At 43.4% G+C, this 22855-nt stretch overlaps 1 protein-coding gene across 2 annotated transcripts in view; it reads right to left on the bottom strand.

Moving 5' to 3' along the window:
* LOC137524327 (chitin synthase chs-2-like) overlaps nt 1–22626 on the bottom strand; it is an 84667-nt gene extending 62041 nt beyond the window's left edge. Inside the window, exons 1-5 of one of the 2 annotated variants that reach the window (XM_068244059.1) lie at nt 22544–22626; nt 21063–21204; nt 19086–19268; nt 7144–8165; nt 2331–2420 (exon numbers count right to left, since the gene is read on the bottom strand). In XM_068244059.1, coding sequence (XP_068100160.1) covers nt 2331–2420; nt 7144–8165; nt 19086–19268; nt 21063–21204; nt 22544–22584 — 1478 coding nt within the window. In that variant the 5' untranslated portion in view covers nt 22585–22626. Of the gene's footprint in view, nt 1–2330; nt 2421–7143; nt 8166–10210; nt 10334–19085; nt 19269–21062; nt 21205–22543 lie in introns of those variants that run through there. The other variant, XM_068244060.1, reaches the window with a different exon arrangement.
* Between the last annotated feature and the right edge of the window lie 229 nt (nt 22627–22855).

The following is a 22855-nucleotide window of genomic DNA, read 5'->3' as shown; positions in this document are numbered from 1 at the left end:
GGAATAAGGAAAAAAAAAATTCTCAAAAAGAACTTGTACTTTCTGAGCAATTTGATTTTGAATTTATAAAAATGTTTTTTAAATTCAGAGAAATACATTTAAAAAACATTTTTTTCTTTGTATTTTAAATGCAATTTCAATTTGCACTATTTTATGTAGCAGTTTTGGTAATGATAGCATGCATCACTATTAACCGCAAAATTCGCCATGAAATTATGCAAAATTTCCTGTAATTACGCAAAAATAAGAATGGATTATGCTAAATCAATTGAATGTCCAAATGCTAATTATGTATGACTAATTGTGAAAAATTATGAAAAATGTATGTAATCATAATTTACAGATTATGATTATTATCACTATAGTTAACATATTTTATCATTTATTTTTAAGGCATCTGTCTTAACCTCTATTGTCTTTGTGTTCTTTTTATGTGACAAAAAAAAATTGCAGTCATCTCAGTTAGATCAAGAACTATCATAGTGAGAATTGGTAAAATGCTACTGTTAATAGTCGTATGGTTACAGTGATGTGTACAACCTGGATTCATTGATAAAAAATGTCATTGTGGTTCTGTACATGCAACTGAAACCATGCACAAGTATGTTGTGGTCCACATGACCCAAGTATTAGCTCCAATGGGATCTTGCCAAATAGCTGACCTTAAAGGTTAGATCAGACTAGCTAGGTTATGTCCTGCATTCTTTTTCATTCTTGGAGCATCTGTAAATTAGACCCCTCAAACTGCTCTGATTTGTCACTAGAAACCCTCACAGAGCAATGCATTGCTTTCAAATCTGCATCAGCTTTGCCAGAAATAAACCAATAGAAACTTCACAGTTGTCCAGGTTTCCATCCTAGTTCCCATCTCTATTTTCTTGAATGAAATACCTTATCCTAAATAATACTATTCTTCCTTTGGGGTATCAATGTGTCTAGTAATAGAAGCCTTAGATGGGAGTTTTCCACTTCACACGGAACCCATTCAGGAAAAATTAAATTAAAGTCATTGGGATTCAAATAAAAAACAAGTAAACAAACAAAAAAAGCCAGAAAAAAAGCCAGAAAAAAAGCCAGATACTGACCTAAGAAGAGGAAAGGCTCTGGGTCCAATTGACTCCTCTGCCAGTGTCCTCGGTGCAGCGCTAGATTCCCCGTTTGAACCCCCATTGTGTGGGACTTCGGAAATTTTCGGGAGCCGATTCCTCCCGAAGACAGGTGGCTCCATACTTCGCACACATGAGTGCACAATAGAGAACAATAGAGGGCACTCACACTTGCAAAGTACAGAGCGGACTGTCTTTGGGAGCACACAGGCTCTCGAAGACTTCCAAAGTCTCCCTTCAGCGGTGGAGACAGCAGTATTTGACCAAATTGGCTGAATCCTGCTACGGGGGAGCAAGCGCTGCAACGGGGATAGGTAGAGGAGCAGGAAGACTCTTTAGGACCCAGAGCTTTCCCTTTCCTTAATTATGTATCTGGCTTTTTTATTACAGGTTCCAAATAAATTTAAAGGAACACTATCAATTAAAAAAACTTTACTAATACTCTATCTTTGGGTACACATTACCACTAATGCTAGGGACACTTTATTTATCCACCCAGTTCTCTCTCTCTCTTTCTCTCCCTCTCTCTCCCTTGCTTTAAAATCATCCTTCATTCCTCACACAACTGATAAATATACTTCACTGTGTCACAGTGTGCAGGAGAGTCTGAGGAGGACCCTGAGGTAACAGGTAGATATTGCTGTAATAAAACTAGCAGTCAGGGAGATGTATATACACCACTCCTGACTGGCTGGCTGCTTGTGATATTACACTCCTGGCTGCATCCACTTCCTAGGTTGCTGTGTGCAGCTCATGCTGGGAGAGAGAGACACTGATAAAGACCCAGATAATGCCTTTGCAAACAGAGAAGTGAAGACAATAAACACCCATTGCTGAAATCTTAACCCCTTTCCACCATCTGAATAAGATTCTTTCAGCAAGGTGATTAATAAACTATACACGGAGGTATCGATAGCAACCCCCCTGTGCAGGAACATGATCTAGTCCTGCAGAGCCCAACATTTTTTTTAGTATTTTCAACTGGCGGATGATTTTACAGCAGAGAGAGAGTCAGATCTGCATCAAGAAAGAAATTGCTCCTAGAACTTGTAGTAATGTGTGCCCTAACATACAGCATTAAAAAAGGGTGTTTTAATCGAAAGTGTTCCTTCAACTTAGATGCCCAAAGAGTTCTAATTGTGACACAAACACTCTATTCAGGAAAATAACATATAAAGAACTAGGCAGATCTGCTTTACACCTGCAGTGCAGATATCATATTACCTGAACATAGAGGTGAGTATCTTCCGCATCTCGCTGAAGGTTTCATGCCACATTGTGGCACAGAGATAGACCATCACTTTATCTGGGGACCTGCAAAAAATATACATATTTATTACCATGAAATGTATAATGTTTAGAAAAAAAGTAATCTTTTTAACATACACACACATGCAATAATAACATTGCAGCATGGAAGGAACATGCATAACATCTTTGTGTGCAAGAAAATTGGATTACATTTTACCATTGAATTTTGAAGTACTCCAAATCTCTTAGCAACACTTTGAGGAGGCCATGCACAGGCAAGATTCTTGGCAGAGACAGCCATGAAAAAAACTATTTTAAAGAAACGCTGTACCAAAAAAAAAGAGCCTCTGGGGATACTTACCTCTGGAGGGGGAAGCCTCTGGATCCAATTGAGGCTTCCCCTTTCCTCTTCCATCCCACGGTGGTCTCGCTTGGCCCCTCCAAAGCCACAGCCGACAATTTGTCAAGCTGTAGTGCCTGCAATATTTACCTTCCCTGATTCCAACGCAGGCACAGTATCGGCTATCCGCTCAGGATCAGGCGGAAATAGCTGATCCCAGTTAGAGCCGCTCTACTGCGCAGGCGCAGACGACTTGCGCCTGCGCAATGGAGTGGACATGACTGGGATCTGCTATTTCTGCCTGATCCCTAGCCGAGAGCTGTTACTGCGCCTTTGCAGGAGCCGGAGAGGTAAATGTTTACATAGCCGCTGCTCGGAGGGGCCCAGCAGTAAAACTACTGTGGGATGGAGAAGGTCAGAGAAGCCTCAAGAGGATCCAGAGGCTTTTCCCTCCCGAAGTAAGTAACCCCCCCCCCCCCCCCAGGGGTACTTTTTATGTTACAGGTCTTCTTTAAATGAAAGTGCAATGAAAGCGAATTCCTCTCTCCTTGAAAAAGCATGGTGACTCCCACGGAACTAGTGGGTCCATTTGGGGAGATCTCCATCCCTTCTTGCCACTAGAGATGGCCCAAACGGTTTGTCGGCGAACGGTTCCAGGCGAACTTCTGGGGTTCACAATGGCAGAGAACCGCAAACTTTTCCAGAAGTTCGATTTGGCCCCATAGTGCATCATGAGGGTCAAATTTCCCATGGTATTGTTCGTAGGGGGGGGGGGGGGGGAGGAGGAGGACTTCCTGACATCACTGAGGAAGAGCAAGAGGAGATGGCTAGTACGTCTGGATCAAACTTTGTGCAGATGGCATCTTTCATGTTGTCCAGGCTGGACAACATGAAAGATGCCTTCTGCACAAAGTTTGATCCAGATGTACTAGCCATCTCCTAGCGTGGCCACCCAGTACAGCTCATTCCCCTTGAGTTTTTTTATATGGGGGTCCCTCAACAGGCTGTTGAGGGACCCCCATAAAGTCTGGCCTAAAGTGTGGATGTAGACACTGTGAGCAGCGATGAACCCTTGGACTACTGGGTGCGCAGGCTTGACCTGTGGCCAGAGCTGTCACAATTTGCCATCCATTTTCTGTCTTGCCTGCCTCAAGCATCGTGTCAGAAAGGACCTTCAGCGCAGCTGGAGACATTGTCACTGAGAAGAGAAGTCGCCTAAGTCACAAAAGTGTTCAGTACCTCACCTTTATCAAAATGAATGAGGCATGGATCCCGGAGGGCTACTGCCCGCCCCAAGACTAAGTCCGTCCCCATACACAGCATCTCTGCCTGCATGCCGTGTGACTGGTTGCTAGCTGCGGCCGCTATAATAATTTTTGTGGTGCGTGTACATTCCTGCCTAATTTTTCTGGCTGCACTGCAGCTGCAATAACAAAACAAAAGGCATGTACATGTGCCAATTCTGCTTTGTGATCATTACCTTGCCGTGGTGAAGGGGCTTGCGTATCACAATGAAGCAATGACCGACGGCTATATGAGTGTGTCGGGGGGGCACACCCACGAATAAGGTCATTGCTTCATTGTAGACAGACCAAATTTGATTAGCTGGACAGTGTACTGTTCTGTCATTCAGCTACCTCAGCCCAGCGACCATATGGACTGGAAAGCCGCCATTACCTGCACTCTCGTCATGGTGCGCACCAGTCCAGCACGGCCATCACTACACAAACAGCTGTTTGCAGTCACTGAATACCTTTCACTGCATCTTTGACTGCACATTGTATTATACCTAGCAGTCAGTGCATACCTTTCACTTGAATGGATGGCAGACTTGCCCTCCATAACAGATTCTCATTAAAGGATTTTAAGTTTATTCATCTCATATACAGCAGGGCCTCGAAAGGCCTCCTGTATTATTTTTGGTCACTACCTTGGGACATGCATGCCATGCCTGTTGCCTTCCTTGGATGTGTGGTATCCGTTCCTGCTCCTTTGCCCACAGAGTGCCTGCTGCCTTCCTTGGATGTGTGGTGGTGGTTGCCGTTTCTTAGGCTCCCACTGCAGACCGGAATCAAACCTGGATTCCCCGGCCATTACCCGTGGTTACCATGCTACTGAGAAAGTACCATCGAAAGTTTCACACAGTTGACTGAATGGCAGACTTGCCCTCCATAACAGATTCTCATTAAAGGCAAGTGGTGTCCTCTCTGGCACACAGCGCTGGGTCAAGGGTCCATCTGACCTACAGATGCCTGGTCTGCAAAGCACGGTCAGGGCAGGTACATTACTTATACAGCAAATGGGTCCTTTCTTGGATGTGTGGTGGTGGTAGCCAGTTCTCAGGCTCCCACTCCAGACCAGAATTGAACCCTGATTCCCCGGCCATTACCTGTGATCACTCACAATGGCAGACTTGCCCTCCATAACAGATTCTCGTTAAAGGATTTAAAGTTGATTCATCTCATATACAGCAGGGCCTCAAAAGTCTTTCTGTATTGTTATTTTTGGTCACTACCTCGGGACGTGCATGCCATGCCTGCTGCCTTCCTTGGATGTGTGGTAGCTGTTCCTGCTCCTTTGCCCACAGCGTGCCTGCTGCCTTCCTTGGATGTGTGGTGGTGGTAGCCGTTTCTTAGGCTCCCACTCTGGACCGGAATCGAACCAGGATTCCCCGGCCATTACCCGTGGTCACTCAATATGGCAAACTTGCCCTCCATAACAGATTCTCGTTAAAGGAACTGCCCAGACAGCGGAAAATGTAATTAAAAAAATAGATGTAAGCTTTAACAATGGTAGAGAAAGAACCATAAAAGTTGATAAGGCAGTCAGACATTACCTGACATCACTGAGGAAGAGCAATCTCGCCATGGTGCGCACCAGTCCAGCATGGCCGTCACTACACAAACAGCTGCGGTACATTACACAGTGAGTTTGGTGTGTCAGTGTGAAGCAGTACTCTGATTACACTCCCTGATTAATGTATACACATGCAAGATGTTTTAAAGCACTTTAGGCCTCCAATTTAGCATTCAATGTGATTTCTGCCCTTAAAACGCTGCTTTGTGTCAAATCCAGATTTTTCCCCAGGGACTTTTGGTGTGTATCCCACTCCGCCATGCCCCCTCCAGGTGTTAGTCCCCTTGAAACATCTTTTACATCACTTTTCTGGCCAGCATAAATGTTTGTAGTTTTCAAAGTTTGCCTCCCCATTGAAGTCTATTGCAGTTCGCGAAAGTTCATGCGAACCGTACTTGTGCGGAAGTTCGTGGTTCGCGAACAGAAAATCGGAGGTTCGGGCCATCTCTACTTGCCACCACGCCATTGCCTGCCTAAGTCCTGTCATTTATTCTTTCACTTTATCCTCTATAGGCTGCTCTATGCGTAACTTCGTAACTTATAACGTGTGTTTATCACTGGCGCTCTCATTTAAATAGGTTGCTTTATATACGTGTGTATATATATATATATATATATATATATACATATATATATATATATATATATATATATATATATATATATATGTATGGTAGTGGTATATTTAACACCGCATTATCACTGGTTTGTTTACTATGCAGATCGTTTATTATGAAAATTGTGAGTCAGATGACCTCTCACTTCTTGTGCACTTATACTGAATTGGGGTTCGTCCATCTTGAAGCTCATTATTTGAACTTTCAGTGATAGTAATCTCGAAATAATAATACAGGGTGCAGCATATACCCATTATTTGCAAATGGCACGTTAACTGGCATCAAGTTTTACACTGTACAATGATGAAGGCTCTTTTGTCATTTTTTGACCAATAATGTATAATAAAGATTATATGTAACTATTTTTTCAAAACTATCAAATTGAGTGGTGCTGTTTTTTCCTGGGTGTCTTTCCTTCAATCTATTTATTCATATATTAGTAAATGATAACAATATTTTACTACAGTTAAACCTAACTCTATTCTTACATAGAACCCTCCCTCTGCTGATGCCTAACCCTAACCCCTCTCCAATCCCTAATCCTAACCACACCCCCTCTGCTGCATAACCATAACAGACCCCCCTTCCCACACCAATGCCTAACCTTGAAAAAAACACTAATTCTTAAATTTAAAAGACCCCTCACTGATGCCTAACCTTAAAAGACCACCCTCAGTGACACCTGACCTTAATCCCCATCCCCTGCCAACACCTAATCTTAATTGCCTTAATTGCCTTCCCCCCTTAAAACCCACCACAAAAAATTGAAATATATTGGTTGCTGCAGAAGTTTGGGCACCACCATGCTTCCTATTGTTCCTCTCAAAATTTGAGATAAAAAATTCAAAAAGTTTGCAGAAAAAAAAATATATCAGGTAAAGAAGGAGCTTGCAATCTCTATCTTTAGATTAAATGCAAGGCATTTCATTTATAATTTAAACAATTATTACAAGATTTGTGCGGGATTTCTTACTTGTTTTCCTTCCATCCAGCTGTGCTTCGACTTAGTTTGCTTCTGGTGTTTAGCAGCATGGATTGATCGATAAAGGCCGCTTCGTACATGCGTCGAGAAAACAGTTTTGTAGTTCTTTCAATTCTTTGAACCTTCAACCTGAGAACATGGAGCGTTGCAAAGACGAATCCAACAAACCAAAATAAATTCGATGCTGCCATCAGTATGGCAGAAGTGGTGTTGGTCAACATTATGGTCTGGCATAAATTCTGTGCTATCTCAATGATCAGATTTGTAGATATTGTGGCATTGTCCATGAAATGAAGACTCTGACAGAAGGATGGCATATCGGATGCAGTTGAACGCCTTGTTTCTTTGTACTTACTTATGAAAATGCCAATTATGGCTAAGGCTACAGTTAATGTGGTTAGAATGGAAGGGATATAAAAACACATTTTAATTTTCCTCATTTTACATGAAACCACTCCAAACCAGTGAAAGAGTGCAGAGCTCACAGACTGAATGCCAAAGAGAACAATTAGCAGGTATGCTCCTCTGTAGTCTTCTTCTACACTGAAAATTGTAGACCAATCTACCCCTTTGACTCCAATATAACTAAATACCACAATGGCTGTGACCAAAATTCTGAGAATGCTGCCATAAACACAGAGGATGTTCCTCTCATCTTGTTCTGATTTAGTAGGACATACATTTTTCTTTCGCACAAAATTTTCATACCAGTTGACAGACACAAAAATGGTTGCAACTAGTACCCCGACATAATATAAAATGTGCTGGGCGTCCTTATTGAAGGAATAGGAGAGGAAAAAAAGGAGATGTCCAACTAGAAGGGAAAGAAACGAAACTCCAGACAGGATCCATTTCCATTTCCGCTTCCTGAATCCATAAACGATCTGTAGAAGAGAGGGGCAGCCGTAGATACTGCTGAGGATCATGGTGTTTGTGAGTATGTTAAAATGAGGCATGATGACGATGACAAGCAATGATGTTCCAGCTGCAACAAGAAGCTCGGGGAGGCAAAACTGGGATAAGACAAAAAAAAAAAAAAAATGATATACATAAATTTATGATTTTTTTTTTAACATGTCTACATCATGAAATTAAAGTGTAACTGTCAGGCATAAAATAAAAAATCAATTCTTTAATTTTATCTGGTAAACAAGTAATACGGATGCTAACCAGGCAATCCAAAAGTTAAAATCTCTATGACTTTTCTTGTTTATAAATGATCATTCCCCAGTTTACCTGACTCTTATTTGGTACGTTGCCGCACAAAGGAAGTTGCAGGGCATGCTGGGTTGTCTTTTTTTGCTTCTTTATTTCCCCTCAGACTTAACTAATGTACAGAAGCAAAAAAAGAACAACCCAGCATGCCCTGCAACTTCCTTATTGCGGCAACGTACCAAATAAGAGTCCGGTAAACTGGGGAATGATCATTTATAAACAAGAAAAGGCATAGAGATTTTAACTTTTGGATTGCCTGATTAGCATCCTTATTACTTGTTTACCAGATACAAATAAAGAATTGATTTTTGATTTTATGCCCGACAGTTACACTTTAACCTAAAGAAAAAAAAAATGTAAAGTGATTAAACTTTCTATCTGAAAAAAAAAACAAAATAATAATAGAATAAAGGAATATCATCTGTATCAATACAAAGACTTTGCAGGTTAGCAACTAATCCTATATACTAAACAAAAGATGTGATTATGTACGGACACACTGCAGCCAGTTCACAATTAAAGAGGAACTGTAACCAAGGATTGAACGTCATCCGTTAGTAGCCGATACCCCTTTTCTCATGAGAAATCTTTACCTTTTCTTAAAGAAATCATCAGAGGGGTCTGTATTTTTGTTAAACCCCTTCCACACTGTGATGTCAGTACCTAGGTCCTGACATCACACTGTGGGAGCCTTGTTGCATTGTGGGAAATAACATCTGTTTCCAACTGCTTAGCATCCTGTATTTCCCTTTGTCCATATGTATATCTATAGAAAAAAAACCTTTTAGCCTACTGCATTGTTAGTGGGTGTGGTTATAGGTAATGGCAGTTTGTGCTGTCTGTTTTTTTTTCCATATCTGCCAGTAGTAAAGATGATGGAATGCAAGCTGCATTTGGATCAAACAATATGAACAAATTGCATGGTGAATATCAATCATTTCTTGATCTCTCTGATATTTTATAACTTCTTCCTTTGCAATGTTTTGATTTTTTTTCCCTTTTTGCTCCAGTATCTCTTTACCGGCACAGTTAGCAAGAAGCAACTGCTCATTCAACAGCCGATCTGCTGTGCCAGGAATCCTATATACCAAATGAAGGTTGTAATAATGCATGGCCGCTCTGTGGCGGTTGTGATGTGCGCGGACAGACTTTGGGGGCGGTGGTGGCATTCAGTGGTGTAGCTAAGGAGCTGTGGGCCCTGATGCAAGTTTTGCATTGGGGCCCCCCAAGCATTCTATACATTGATACGGCGCACCAAAACCTGCCAATGGCAACTGCAGTGTCAGAGGTGCAAGAAGGGGATGGGGAACAGTTTGTTAGTGATTACCACTATTCAAAGTATCTATAGAAGTGATTATTATGAGCACAGCATCAATAAAGAGCTAATACTGTGGTTGAGTCTGTCCCACGGGCCCAATGCGGTTGCAACCTCTGCACTCCCTATTGCTACGCCCCTGAATACATACAGTGGGCATTTCTCTCTGTTTTCCTCCTGTGCAAGTGTCCAGGTCCACTTTACTATAAACTCTGAGTCCCCCTATCTCAGACATTACACACCTATCAACACTCAGGAAACAAAGCACTCAGTTGTGCAAACCTGAATACACCTTGCTTGGAAAACATGGATGCTTAAAGGCTCGTACACACGTTGGATTTACATCACAGGAGCCTATAGGCACAGATGTCCTGGCACCTTAGACTCCACCCTCCATGAACCTACAAACACCCACCGAACTGCACCACAAGTGTGCTGGCTGGCCCAGCTGTCACTCCCCTTACTTCCCTTGCCCATCATAGGTAGCTACAGGTGCCCCTTAGTATTAGGTAAACAGGAAAAGCTTACCCTCAGCTCAACTGCCTTAAATTCATGCACAAGGGAGTCAGCTCACACCTGGATCCTCATTAGGTGTGTATGTGGACAGCAACAAAATAAAGATGGCTGGGTCTCCACCTGGATTTGAGCAAAATGCTGTATTTTATTGCACCATAGTTACAAAACCAACACACGACGTTTCGGCCTGTGGCCTTTATCAAGTTGTAACTATGGTGCAATAAAATACAGCATTTTGCTCAAATCCCGGTAGAGACCCAGCCATCTTTCTTTTGTTGCCTTAGGCCCCGTTTATACTTAATCAGTTGCTCTCAGTTATAACTGAAAGGTCAACTGATTTTCAAAGTAAGTCCCATGTTTTCCTATGGCACCTTTCACACTTAACGCGTTTTAACTGAAATCTTTTTCACAGTGCACTGCTATGGAGAAGAAAATAAAACGCGTACCAACTGATTAAGTGTAAACGTGGCCTTAGTATTAGGTAGCCAGATGTGCTCTCAATATTAAGTAGCTAGAGATGCCCCCAAGTATGAGATAGCTAGAGGTGCTCCTGACTGAAGGGAGATCTGGTCAGTGGAATGCATAGGGAAGGAGGTAGGGAGGCACTCGAGGAGGGGAGTGAGCCACTTTTCCATCATCAGCAGGGCCGGTTTAAGCAACAATGGGGCCCCAGGGCAAAATAAACCTGGGGGGCCCCCCAACATATACCCCGGAACAAAAATCGGCATTAGGGGACCTTTTTTTGCAGCTGGTATAGTCAGGGTGTGAAGTCCCAATCGGTCAGAGCTCCACATTCTGGCTATCCCAGCCTGCATGGGGCACAAGGGGTTAAAAAGTTTCAGGAGGGGGGACCCCACATAATTTAAAAAAAAAAAAATTCCCACACTCTAAACATAAAAAAAATTGGGAAAATAGGAAAAAAATACCAGGGATCTTCATACAGCCATATGGCGGCTGTATAGCGATTCCTGGCCAAAGCGCTGTGGCTGCGTATGGACCCCCTGGAAACTCCGTCAGGAAATTTATTGCGCTTTCGTTTGATGCATGTAAAATTACACTACACTAAAAGTGACATTTACCGCATTTAAAACTATACCTTTTTCCTTCTAAACTTTAAAATCGATTTTCTCAAAAACTATAAAGTCTTTTTGAAAAATTGTTTTTTCCTCTTATTCCTAATGATCTCCCTAACATATCCTGCAAATTTAGGGTTTCTAGCATTTAAGGTGGATTTGCTATTAACCGTTAAAGTCGGCAGGTTTTTAAATGTGTTTTTTTTTCCTTTGAAACTTTAAAATCGATTTTCTCAAAAACTATAAGGCCGATTTGCAAAATGTTGTTTCCTCTTGTAGCCACTGGGGGCCCCTACAAGCTCTGGGGCCCTGGGGCAGCTGCCTCCTTTGCCTTAATGGTAGCGCCGGCCCTGATCATCAGGCGCCTGTAGGCACGTGCCTACAGTGCCTTATGGTAAATCCGGCCCTGCGACACGCTGTTTGAACGTCCGGTCATTTGGACGTCAAATCTGGTGTCTGTACAGTCTGTCGTTTAGATTTGAGCGATCCGCTTAGCGGATGGTTCATATCCAGTCTTATCAGCTGAACTACAGACTGTACAGACGCCCGATTTGACGTCCAAACGACAGGTCGTTTGCGAAAATCCGACGTGTGTATGTACCTTAACACCCACAAAAGAACATGTGCAGGATGCAGATCATGTGCTTCACACAGACAAAGCTCTACTAACCTGCAATTACCGTTAAAGGGAAGGTCCAAGCAAAATAAAAAAATGAGTTTCACTTACCTGGGGCTTCTACCAGCCCCATGCAGCCATCCTGTGACCTCGTAGTCACTCACTGCTGCTCCAGTCCCCCGCTGGCAGCTTGCCGACCTTGGAGGTCGACGGGACGCATTGCGTACATTTTTACGCATTCCCGATAGTGCAGGAACATTAACACATTTATTTTTACGCATTACTGGTTTAATGCATACATTGTTACTTCATTAGATTGGAACAAGTGTAATCATGCTGCCTGGTTGCCAGGAGTTACTGTACTTCCTGCTGGTAAGCTGAGTCTAGAGTACAGGTGTACACACCACGTGGACTCTACTGCCTTTTCTAATAACTTGAGAATCATACACCGATGTGTAATCATCCCCCTCTAGATTGATGTCTCCGGCATCCCCGCAGTGTAGAGCAGCGGCTTCCCCCGGTGGGCGTCCTGCAGTGTGGATGAGATGAATGGACTGCACACCGCTCGCCGCACAGCCACCCACCGTTATATTATTAAAAGTTGTAGCATGGCCACCATGCTCGCTCCCGGGGAACTGGTGAGATGCCAGTGAAGGGTCAACTGGAGCACGGAGGGGGCGGTGCGGAAGGTCAGGACTCAGGAGTGAGTGACAGCAGCCGCAGAGGAGATGAGTAGCAGAGGCGGCGCCAGGCAGCGTGACTTGTGTGTGTGACGTATAGTCACACTCACACACTGAAGCGAGGGGAGCAACGGAGGAAATTGGGGAGGAGGAGTCTGGAGACCAGGCAGACAGTGAGTGATGTGTCCAGGGTCGGACTGGGACACTAAGGGCCCACCAGGAAAGCTTTACCCTAGGGCCCTCTGTCCTATATATACAGTGGGTTGCAAAAGTATTCGGCCCCCTTGAAGTTTTCCACATTTTGTCATATAACTGCCACAAACATGAATCAATTTTATTGGCATTCCACATGAAAGACCAATACAAAGTGGTGTACACATGAGAAGTGGAATGAAAATCATACATGATTCCAAACATTTTTTACAAATAAATAACTGCAAAGTGGTGTGTGCATAATTATTCGGCCCCCTTTGATCTGAGTGCAGTCAGTTGCCTATAGACATTGCCTGATGAGTGCTAATGACTAAATAGTGTGCACCTGTGTGTAATCTAATTTCAGTACAAATACAGCTGCTCTGTGACAGCCTCAGAGGTTGTCTAAGAGAATATTGGGAGAAACAACACAGTGAACTCCAAAGAACACACAAGACAGGTCAGGGATCAGGTTATTGAGAAATTTAAAGCAGACTTAGGCTACAAAAAGATTTCCAAAGCCTTGAACATCCCACCTAGCACTGTTTAAGTGATCATTCAGAAATGTAAGGAGTATGGCACAACTGTAAACCTACCAAGACAAGGCCATCCACCTAAACTCACAGGCCGAACAAGGAAAGCGCTGATCAGAAATGCAGTCAAGAGGCCCGTGGTGACTCTGGATGAGCTGCAGAGATCTACAGCTCAGGTGGGAGACTCTGTCCATAGGACATCTATTAGTCATGCACTGTACAAAGTTGGCCTTTATGGAAGAGTGGCAAGAAGAAAGGCATTGTTAACAGAAAGCATAAGAAGTCCCATTTGCAGTTTGCCACAAGCCGTGTGGGGGACACAGCAACCATGTAGAAGAAGGTGCTCTGGTCAGATGAGACCAAAATTGAAGTTTTTGGCCAAAATGCAAAAAGCTATGTGTGGCGGAAAACTAACACTGCACATCACTCTGAACACACCATCCCCACTGTCAAATATGGTGGTGGCAGGCTGGCAGCAACATGCTCGGGGGGTGCATCTCTTCAGCAGGGACAGGGAAGCTGGTCAGAGTTGATGGGAAGATGGATGGAGCCAAATACAGGGCAAACTTGGAAGAAAACCTCTTGGAAACTGCAAAAGACTTGAGACTGGGGCCGAATAATTACGCACACCCCACTTTGCAGTTATTTATTTTTTTAAAAATGTTTGGAATGATGTATGATTTTCGATCCACTTCTCACATGTACACCACTTTGTATTGGTCTTTCATGTGGAATTCCAATAAAATTGATGCATGTTTGTGACAGTAATATGACAAAATGTGGAAAACTTCAAGGGGGCCGAATACTTTTGCAACCCGCTGTATATATATATATATATATATATATATATATATATATATATATATATATATACACATATACACACACATAATTTGGTAGGACGTTAGATTATGGTAGGGAATAGAATGTGAGCAGTTCTGAGGACAGTCCCCAACAGGGAGATGTCCACATGCGGTGCACGCAAAAATAAATGGGTGTCGCTACGCACTGGAACACGGGCGTGGTCATGATGGGTCATGGGCAGACTTAAAAATAAACAAACAAGTAGCTGTGTTATTCACAGAGATTGTTTCCGACCAGATACATTTTAGATAAAATAATCAAGTAGTTACATGCCTCGTGATAATTCATCAAGTAGTCAAATGCCGCAAAATAAAAATATTAACTAGTCCAGTGCTGTCCAACTTCATGGGTATGGAGGGCCATTTTTTCTCCAGACCACATGGTGGAGGATCCCCCCGCCAAAAAAAAAAAATCTAGCAGCAGTTTCCCCACAAAATGCAACCAGATTGCCGGCAGATTTCCCCACAAATTGCAACAAGATTGTCGTCAGATTTCCGTACAAAATGCAATCAGATTGTTGGCAGATTTCCCCACAAAAATGCAACCAGATTGGCGGCAGATTTCCCCACAAAATACAATCAGATATTCGGCAGATTTCCCCACAAAATGCAATCAGATTGTCGGCAGATTTCCGCACAAAATGCAACCAGATTGGTGGCAGATTTCCCCACAAAATGCAACCAGATTGGCGGCAGATTTCCCCACAAAAGGCAATCAGATTTTTGGCAGATTTGCCCACAAAATGCAACCAGATTGGCGGCAGATTTTCCCACAAAATGCAATCAGATTTTTGGCAGATTTCCCCACAAAATGCAATCAGATATTTGGCAGATTTCCCCACAAAATGCAATCAGATTGTCGGCAGATTTCCGCACGCAATGCATTCAGATTGTCGGCCGATTTCCCCACAAAATGCAATCAGATTGTTGGCAGATTTCCCCACAAAATGCAATCAGTTTGTTTGCAGATTTTCCCACAAAATGCAACCAGATTGGTGGCAGATTTCCCCACAAAATGCAACCAGATTGGCGGCAGATTTCCCCACAAAAGGCAATCAGATTTTTGGCAGATTTGCCCACAAAATGCAACCAGATTGGCGCAGATTTCCCCACAAAATGCAATCAGATTGTCGGCAGATTTTCCCACACAATGCATTCAGATTGTCGGCAGATTTCCCCACAAAATGAAATCAGATATTCGGCAGATTTCCCCACAAAATGCAATCAGATTGTCGGCAGATTTCCCCACAAATTGCAATTAGATTGTCGGCAGATTTCCCCATGCAATGCATTCAGATTGTCTGCAGATTTCCCTACAAAATGCAATCAGATTGTTGGCAGATTTCCCAACAAAATGCAGTCAGATTGTTGGCAGATCTGCCCACAAAATGCAATCAGATTGGCGGCAGATTTGCCCACAAAATGCAACCAGATTGGCGGCAGATTTGCCCACAAAATGCAACCAGATTGTCGGCAGATTTCCCCCACACAATGCATTCAAACTGTTGGCAGATTTCCCCACAAAATGCAATCAGATTGTCGGCAGATTTCCCCACAAAATGCAATCAGATTGTTGACAGATTTCCCCACAAAATGCAATCAGATTGTCGGCAGATTTCCCCACAAAATGCAATCAGATTGTCAGCAGATTTCCCCACAAAATGCAATATATGTAGCCAGGTCTATAGTGGGCTAACATTAATTACCTGGAGGGAGGGTGGCTGGCGCGCTATTTGCAGTCCAGGCACTGCAGAGGGAAAGTTTTGCAGATGCAGGGAGGGGGGCCTCCTTTCTTCTCTCTCTCACCTCATGGCAACCCCCTCCCTCCTGTCAAGCGCGGTGGCAGCTGAAGATTCAGCTACAGGTCCCGGGGTCCAGCAGAGCAGACGCTAGATCTGCAGCCGCCTGGTCCATGCTGTCTCCTCCTCTGCCGCTCGCGTTGAATCAGGAAGTAGTGCGAGCAGCATTGCAGACTGCAGAGGAGAACCAGCGTGGACCAGCTGGGTGGCAGGGTGAGCAGATAGGTAGCCAGGTGGCAGGGTGGGCAGATAGGTAGCCAGGTGGGCAGATAGGTAGCTGGGTGGGAGGGTAGGCAGATAGGTAGCCGGGTGGGCAGTTAGGTAGCTGGGTGGCAGATAGGTAGATGGGTGGGAGGGTAAGCAGATAGGTAGCTGGGTGGGTAGTTAGGTAGCTGAGTGGCATGGTAGGCAGATAGGTAGATGGGTGGGAGGGTAGGCAGATAGGTAGCTGGGTGGGCAGATAGGTATACAGGTGGGCAGTTAGGTGGCTGGGTGGCAGGGTAGGCAGATAGGTAGACGGGTGGGAGGGTAGGCAGATAAGTAGCCAGATGGGCAGTTAGGTAGCTGGGTGGCAGGGTAGGAAGATAGGTAGCCGGGTGGGCAGGGTAGGCAGATAGGTGGCCGAGTGGGCAGTTATGTAGCTGGGTGGCAGATAGGTAGACGGGTGGGAGGGTAGGCAGATAGGTAGCCGGGTGGGCAGATGGGTATATGGGTGGGCAGATAGGTAGATGGGTGGCATGGTAGACAGATAGGTAGACTGGTGGGAGGGTAGGCAGATAGGTAGCCGGGTAGGCAGTTAGGTAGCTGGGTGGGAGGGTAGGCAGATAGCTAGACGGGTGGGGAGATAGGTAGCTGGGTGGCAGGGTAGGCAGATAGGTAGATGGGTGGGCAGATAGGTAGCTGGGTGGCAGGGTAGGCAGTTAGGTAGCTGGGTGGGAGGGTAGGCAGACAGGTAGTTTAGTGGGGTGGGGGGCCGACTCCTATCCTTTCTGCCTTACCCAGGGGTCCCCCCTCCTTTATTGAGCAGTGGGAGAGCAGCAGCCAGAAGATACATCAAGGCTCCTCTGGGGTACAGCAGACGCTAGATGCCCAGCTGCCTCCCGGTCTTCGCTGTCTTCTCTGTATGCCACTCGCACTGCTTCCTGGTTTAGTGCGAGCGAGCGGCATACAGAGGAGACAGCGAAGACCGGGAGGCAGCTGGACATCTAGCGTCTGCTGTACCCCACAGGAGCCTTGATGTATCTTCCGCTCTCTCGCCGCTCATAATAGGAGGGGGCCCCCTGAGGTGACAGTGAGGGAGGGGGATGATCGGAGTCAGGTCGGGGGGGGGGGGAGTAAAAAAAAATGTGTTGAAACTTAATGGGCCCTGGGGCCAGTACACACGCACGTGCGACCCCTGTGACCTCGGGCCCTACGCCAGTGGTGACATTTGCATTGTAGGTGTCAGTTGTAGTGTGTGCACACAGACTATGATGTGCGCACATGCATGTTTTGGGCAGCAGTAGGCTTTGGGCAGAGGTGGCATTTGCAATGTAGGCAGCAGTGTTAGCGTTGTTGGCAACTGTGTTGTGGTGTGGTGCATTGTTTAGTATAGGATAATTTGCATTTATTTTGAGAATTCCTCGTTTACTGGTGATATACAACATACAGATCATCCAAAACTTGGAGCCTACCGCATAGAGGATGAGTGAATCAGGGCAGCTTGAACACAAGGTAAATAGCACCATATGTTGCTTAGCTACCACATTCATGTAACACATCATTTTTAATGGAGAATTATTATTTGAAGATCTCTATTGTCTGCACAATGCCAGGTTTCTCATCCATATCCTTGCTTTCATCCAGCCCCCAATGCAATGCCTAATTCTGTGTAAATGCTTCACTCATATATCTGTGATTGGTTACTGAAGGTGGGCAGCTGCTGACAGTGGCCTTGGGCGGTAAAGAGTACAAATCCGGCCTGCCCCTGGCCCCGGCACAGAGCAATGATCAGACCTAACATAAGGATAGTAGAGATGGTGTACAGCATACACCATATACATTATAAAAGGAAGCTGGTATAGCACAGAGAACAATGGACTAACTATCTAAAGATATCCCACAGGGATGTAGATATATTACAGTTGGAGGACAGAGTACACAGTATACAGCATAGGCAGAACCAGGAAGGACAGCACAGAACAAGGATAATGCCTGGTACACACTATGCAATTTCCCATCAGATAGATAGGTTGAATCAATCATTTCTGACAGGTCTGATCTGATTTCCCATCATTTTTCTGATATAAGTTTTCTATATAAAAGTGATCGGAAAATCAATCAGAAAAAAATTATTGGAAATCAGATCGGACCTTTCGTAAAAGATCAATTTGACCCATCTATCTGATGGGAAATTGCATGGTGCGAACCAGTAATAAGACCTGAACTACAAGCCATGTTAGTGAATAGTGTTGCTCAAATCCGGATCCGGGAGATACCTGGTATAGTTGCTATCCGGATATCTTCCAGATACCTGTGCGGGCTGGGCGGGGGGGTCAATCTTACCTGTATGACGTCTTCTTCGTCTGTCCCTCGGCGCCTCCCACGATGCGGTCCACGCGCATCACATGACTACAAACACTTCTTCCTTCAACCCGGAAGGAGTAAGTGTTTTTTCTCACGTGACCGCCGCGTGGACCGCATCATGGGAGGAGCCGAGGGACGGACCGAAGAAGACATCAGACAGGTAAGATTGACCCCCCCGCACCAGCCCGCACAGGTTTACTGGGGGATATCCGGATAGCAACTATACCAGGTATCTCCCGGATCCGGATTTGAGCAACACTGTTAGTGAACTATCGCACAAGAAGATATCAGAGCCATTCTACTGTGCACTGTATATAGTACAAACAGGAACAAGAAGAACAATACAGAGCAATACAGAGCAATGTTTAGATCTGACCTAGGGGCTATTACACAGGGATGCAGAGACATTACACCTGGAGTATAATGTACACAGTTTTGGACCTGATCTACAAATCAGGTGAGTAAAGCTGTGACACGGGGATGCAGATATATCGGAGGTAGAGTATACTGGAAACTGCTGAATGAAAACACTTTAGGTGTAAGCATGAGCTCATTTACAATCTCACCAGTATCAGCTTCCTCTTGCTTGGGCTGGGTGGATGAGTAAAGACAACTTTCCACAAGCTTTTTACAAATGTTAGTACATATGGCACTAGTAGTACTGCTCCCAGAATGATGAAGCTCAGTGGCTTGTTGGAGATGGCATTGGACTGGTCACCACTGACAGAAATCAGCAGGAGCAGGCAGGCCTAAGATCAAATCAAAATAAACAATACATGCACGTTATTCAGTAGTGATATTGCAGGGGAATGATTCATTCATCAAGGGTCACAGATCCTTATTTAATAATATACTGTATATGGAAAAAAAGACATCCATCAATCAACTTCAACCAGAAAATTAAATAATGAGAATGATATATTAGTAAAAATGTATACAACACTGTTCTGCCCACACAAATATCCCAGTTTCTCCAAAGGGGGCTGTACAATTAAAAAATGGCTTGAGCCATTTAAAGGAACCCTTAACTGAGAGGGATATGAATGTTTCCTTTTAAACAATACCAGTTGCCTGGCAGTCCTGCTGATCTCTTTGGCTGCAGTAGTGGCTGAATCACACACCTGAAACAAGCATGCAGCTAATCCAGTCTGACTTCAGTCAGAGCACCTGATCTGCGTGCTTGTTCCGGGGCTGTGGCTAAAAGTATTAGAGACACAGGATCAGCAGGAGAGTCAGGCAACTTGTATTATTTTAAAAGGATAAATCCACATCCTTCTCAGTTTAGGTTCCCTTCAACCTATTCAAAATGTTAAATCGGCACTGCATGGACTGCAATGTTAATTGTAGCTATAGCAGGACCCAATGTTCAATTTGGGTGCCAGCAGCACCCTTTAAATAGCGTGAATATTGGCAGAGGGAGTGTTTAGTGGTAAAGGTTGTGCCAATATCAAGGGGGGGGGGGGGGGGGGTTTAGGTAAGATTTAGGTATCGGCTGAGGAAAGGTTAGTGTAAGAAGATGGTTAGGTTAGGTGACAAATATTGGTGACAAGCTGGAGCCCAACAGTAGAATATTGGTAATTTTACAAATACTAGTTTAACCACTAGCGCAGGCATGGGCAAACTTGGCCCTCCAGCTGTTAAGGAACTACAAGTCCCACAATGCATTGCAGGAGTCTTACAGCCACAGTCATGACTCATAAAGGCAAATGCATTGTGGGACTTGTAGTTCCTTAACAGCTGGAGGGCCAAGTTTGCCCATGCCTGCACTAGCGGCTTCTCTCTGCTCCCAAATTACCACAGTATATTTTTTACACATACACAAACATTTCAGGTAAAATCACTGGATCAACACTGTCGGGAATTATCTGGTAATTATTGCCATAGATGTCCTTCAAGGCAAGGGAAGCACCCAAACTCCCTTTAGAACGCAGTGGCTGGATGGTGTAATGGTTAAGGGCTCTGCCTCTGACACAGGGGACCAGGGTTCGAAACTCAGCTCTGCATGTTCAGTAAGCCAGATCCTATTCAGTAGGAAACCTTAGGTAAGTCTTCCTTACACTGCTACTGCCTATAGAGTGCGTCCTTGTGGCTGCAGCTCTGGCGCTTTGAATCCGCCAGGAGAAAAGCGCGATATAAATTTTATTTGTCTTGTCTTGTATAGTATTTGCCATAGCTACTTCCTGAGGTGACATTTTTAACATTTCAACATTTTATTGTGAAAAAAAAAATCACCTTTCTAAATGTCTGGCAAAAACCTTTTTGAGCTCCATATGCAGATCATGTACACTAGTCCTTTCTAAAGGCCTAGGGACATAATCATCACTTGTGTTTGTACCTGTTCTAGAATGTCAATAGCATTTATATAGTGTGGTGCCCAAAAGTGTATCCCATAGTAGCCCAGATGTGGCCTCCCAAGTGACACATACAGTACAGATTGAGAAGAATTCTAGCATCTCATGGTTTTACTCCCTATTTTACGCATCCCAAATTATCATTTGTAGTAAACAAAAACAAAAACAAACAGTTAGAATGCAGTTCCATACCTTACTAATAAACCCTGTTAGAAAAACGAACAACCCTACAATGAGGCATATCAGCTTCACCACCAAAGTTGTGCATCTTCCCGTCTTTTCATCTTCATCGTCCACTGGCTGTACTATAAATGGGTCCCAGCTTTGCTGAAACCTTTTAAAAAGCACAAACAATTCAAAATCAAAAAGTGGCTAAGAAGAACAAAAACAAAATACAAAAAACAGAAAAATACATATCCAAGTCAGTGCTGGTCGTAATGGAAAAATCTACGCTTACGGATCATTACGCGTAATTTTACGCTATTACGCATTACGCAATTACGGTTACGGCGTAGGAAATTATCTACAGTTCATCACTGTAATTACGCGTTAACTTACGCAGTTACGCGTAAGGATACCATAATGTAGGTGCTTACACTACGATGTTACGCGTAGTGCTGTAATACCCATTAATGCGTATTTTTTGACGCATACGGATGATGTGTATGCAATACACATCAATGTGACAGTTATTGCGTACATATCATTCGTATGCGTCAAAACGTACGCTTATACTGAAGGGCAGGAGAAGATACTATTGGTTGCTTAGGAGGTTGACTGATTGGCTACTCTTAGAAAAGGGGAGTTTTTACGTTAGTAATTATGCGTAAAATTACGCGTAAGTCTTCGTAAAATTACGCATACCTAGCAATTACGGTAGACAGTGTAATTACGATACCACTTTACTGCTTACGCGTAAATAATTACGCGTAAGACCGTAAGTTACGCGTAGCGCTTACACGTAAATTTACATTAAATTACGATGCGTAATTATGCTCATGCGTAATTTCGGCCCAGCACTGATCCAAGTCAATGAAGCTTTCTGTTTATTTTTCTAAAGAAAGATTGTTGAAAAATTACATCTTTCTTTTATCAACTTCACTTTATTCCAACATGACTCCGATGAGCGCTGGAATGTTAGACCACCTAATAGAGGCACTTTTTTTTTTTTACTGGATTACTTATGTCATCAACATTGGAGATCCCAGAGGATCACTTGATGTGCCTCAGTATTAGTAAATCAACCCTCCTAAATAGTGTCCTCCTCATACATAACCTGTATAAATACAAATTAGAAGAAATTCTTTCGCTCTGCCCAATAAAAAAATAATAATAAATAAATAATAATAAAAAAATAAAAAAGCAATTAAGTAATCAATATGGTATATACACAACACCTTAATTAAAAATGAAAAAAAATAAAAAATAAATAAACTAAACTTAATTTTAGGGGAAGAACATAAATCATTTTCAAAACTGTTATTATTTTCAATTTTTGTTAAAATAAGCAGCATATAAACTCAAATTTAGTCTATTCCTATACAGTAGCACAAATAAAAAAAGCTATATTTTAATAATCAAATACTTAACCTAATATGTTACATACATCTATTGAATATATTACATAAAATAATGGAGTTCTTTTAGTGAAGTATGTAGAGCAATGCACATACCTCTCCCTGTCCTCTCTGGAGTTGTCATATGCAGCATCCATTGCTTTCCATGTAACATCCCTTGCACTCCAGCTTTATTTATCGCTTACTACAATCTTGCTTTATCATTCTTCCAATTTATACCCTAAATACCAAGGCGGGGCTTTGTTTGAAGGAAGATAGTCAAAAAAATTGTGTTGATGCCATTGCGAAAGTTTTTATCTGTTTACTGAAATTGTGTAGAAACATTTTATGACAATGGTATTTGCATATGAAATATTTCAGCAGAGATTGCAATGCATTCCACTTTTTATGAAAGAATGCTTTCAGAAC

The sequence above is a fragment of the Hyperolius riggenbachi genome, chromosome 7, assembly GCF_040937935.1.
Source record: "Hyperolius riggenbachi isolate aHypRig1 chromosome 7, aHypRig1.pri, whole genome shotgun sequence".
In the NCBI taxonomy this organism is placed as follows: Eukaryota; Metazoa; Chordata; class Amphibia; order Anura; family Hyperoliidae; genus Hyperolius; species Hyperolius riggenbachi.
Note: the sequence above shows the minus strand (reverse complement) of the source record. Positions and strands in the feature narration are given on the sequence as shown.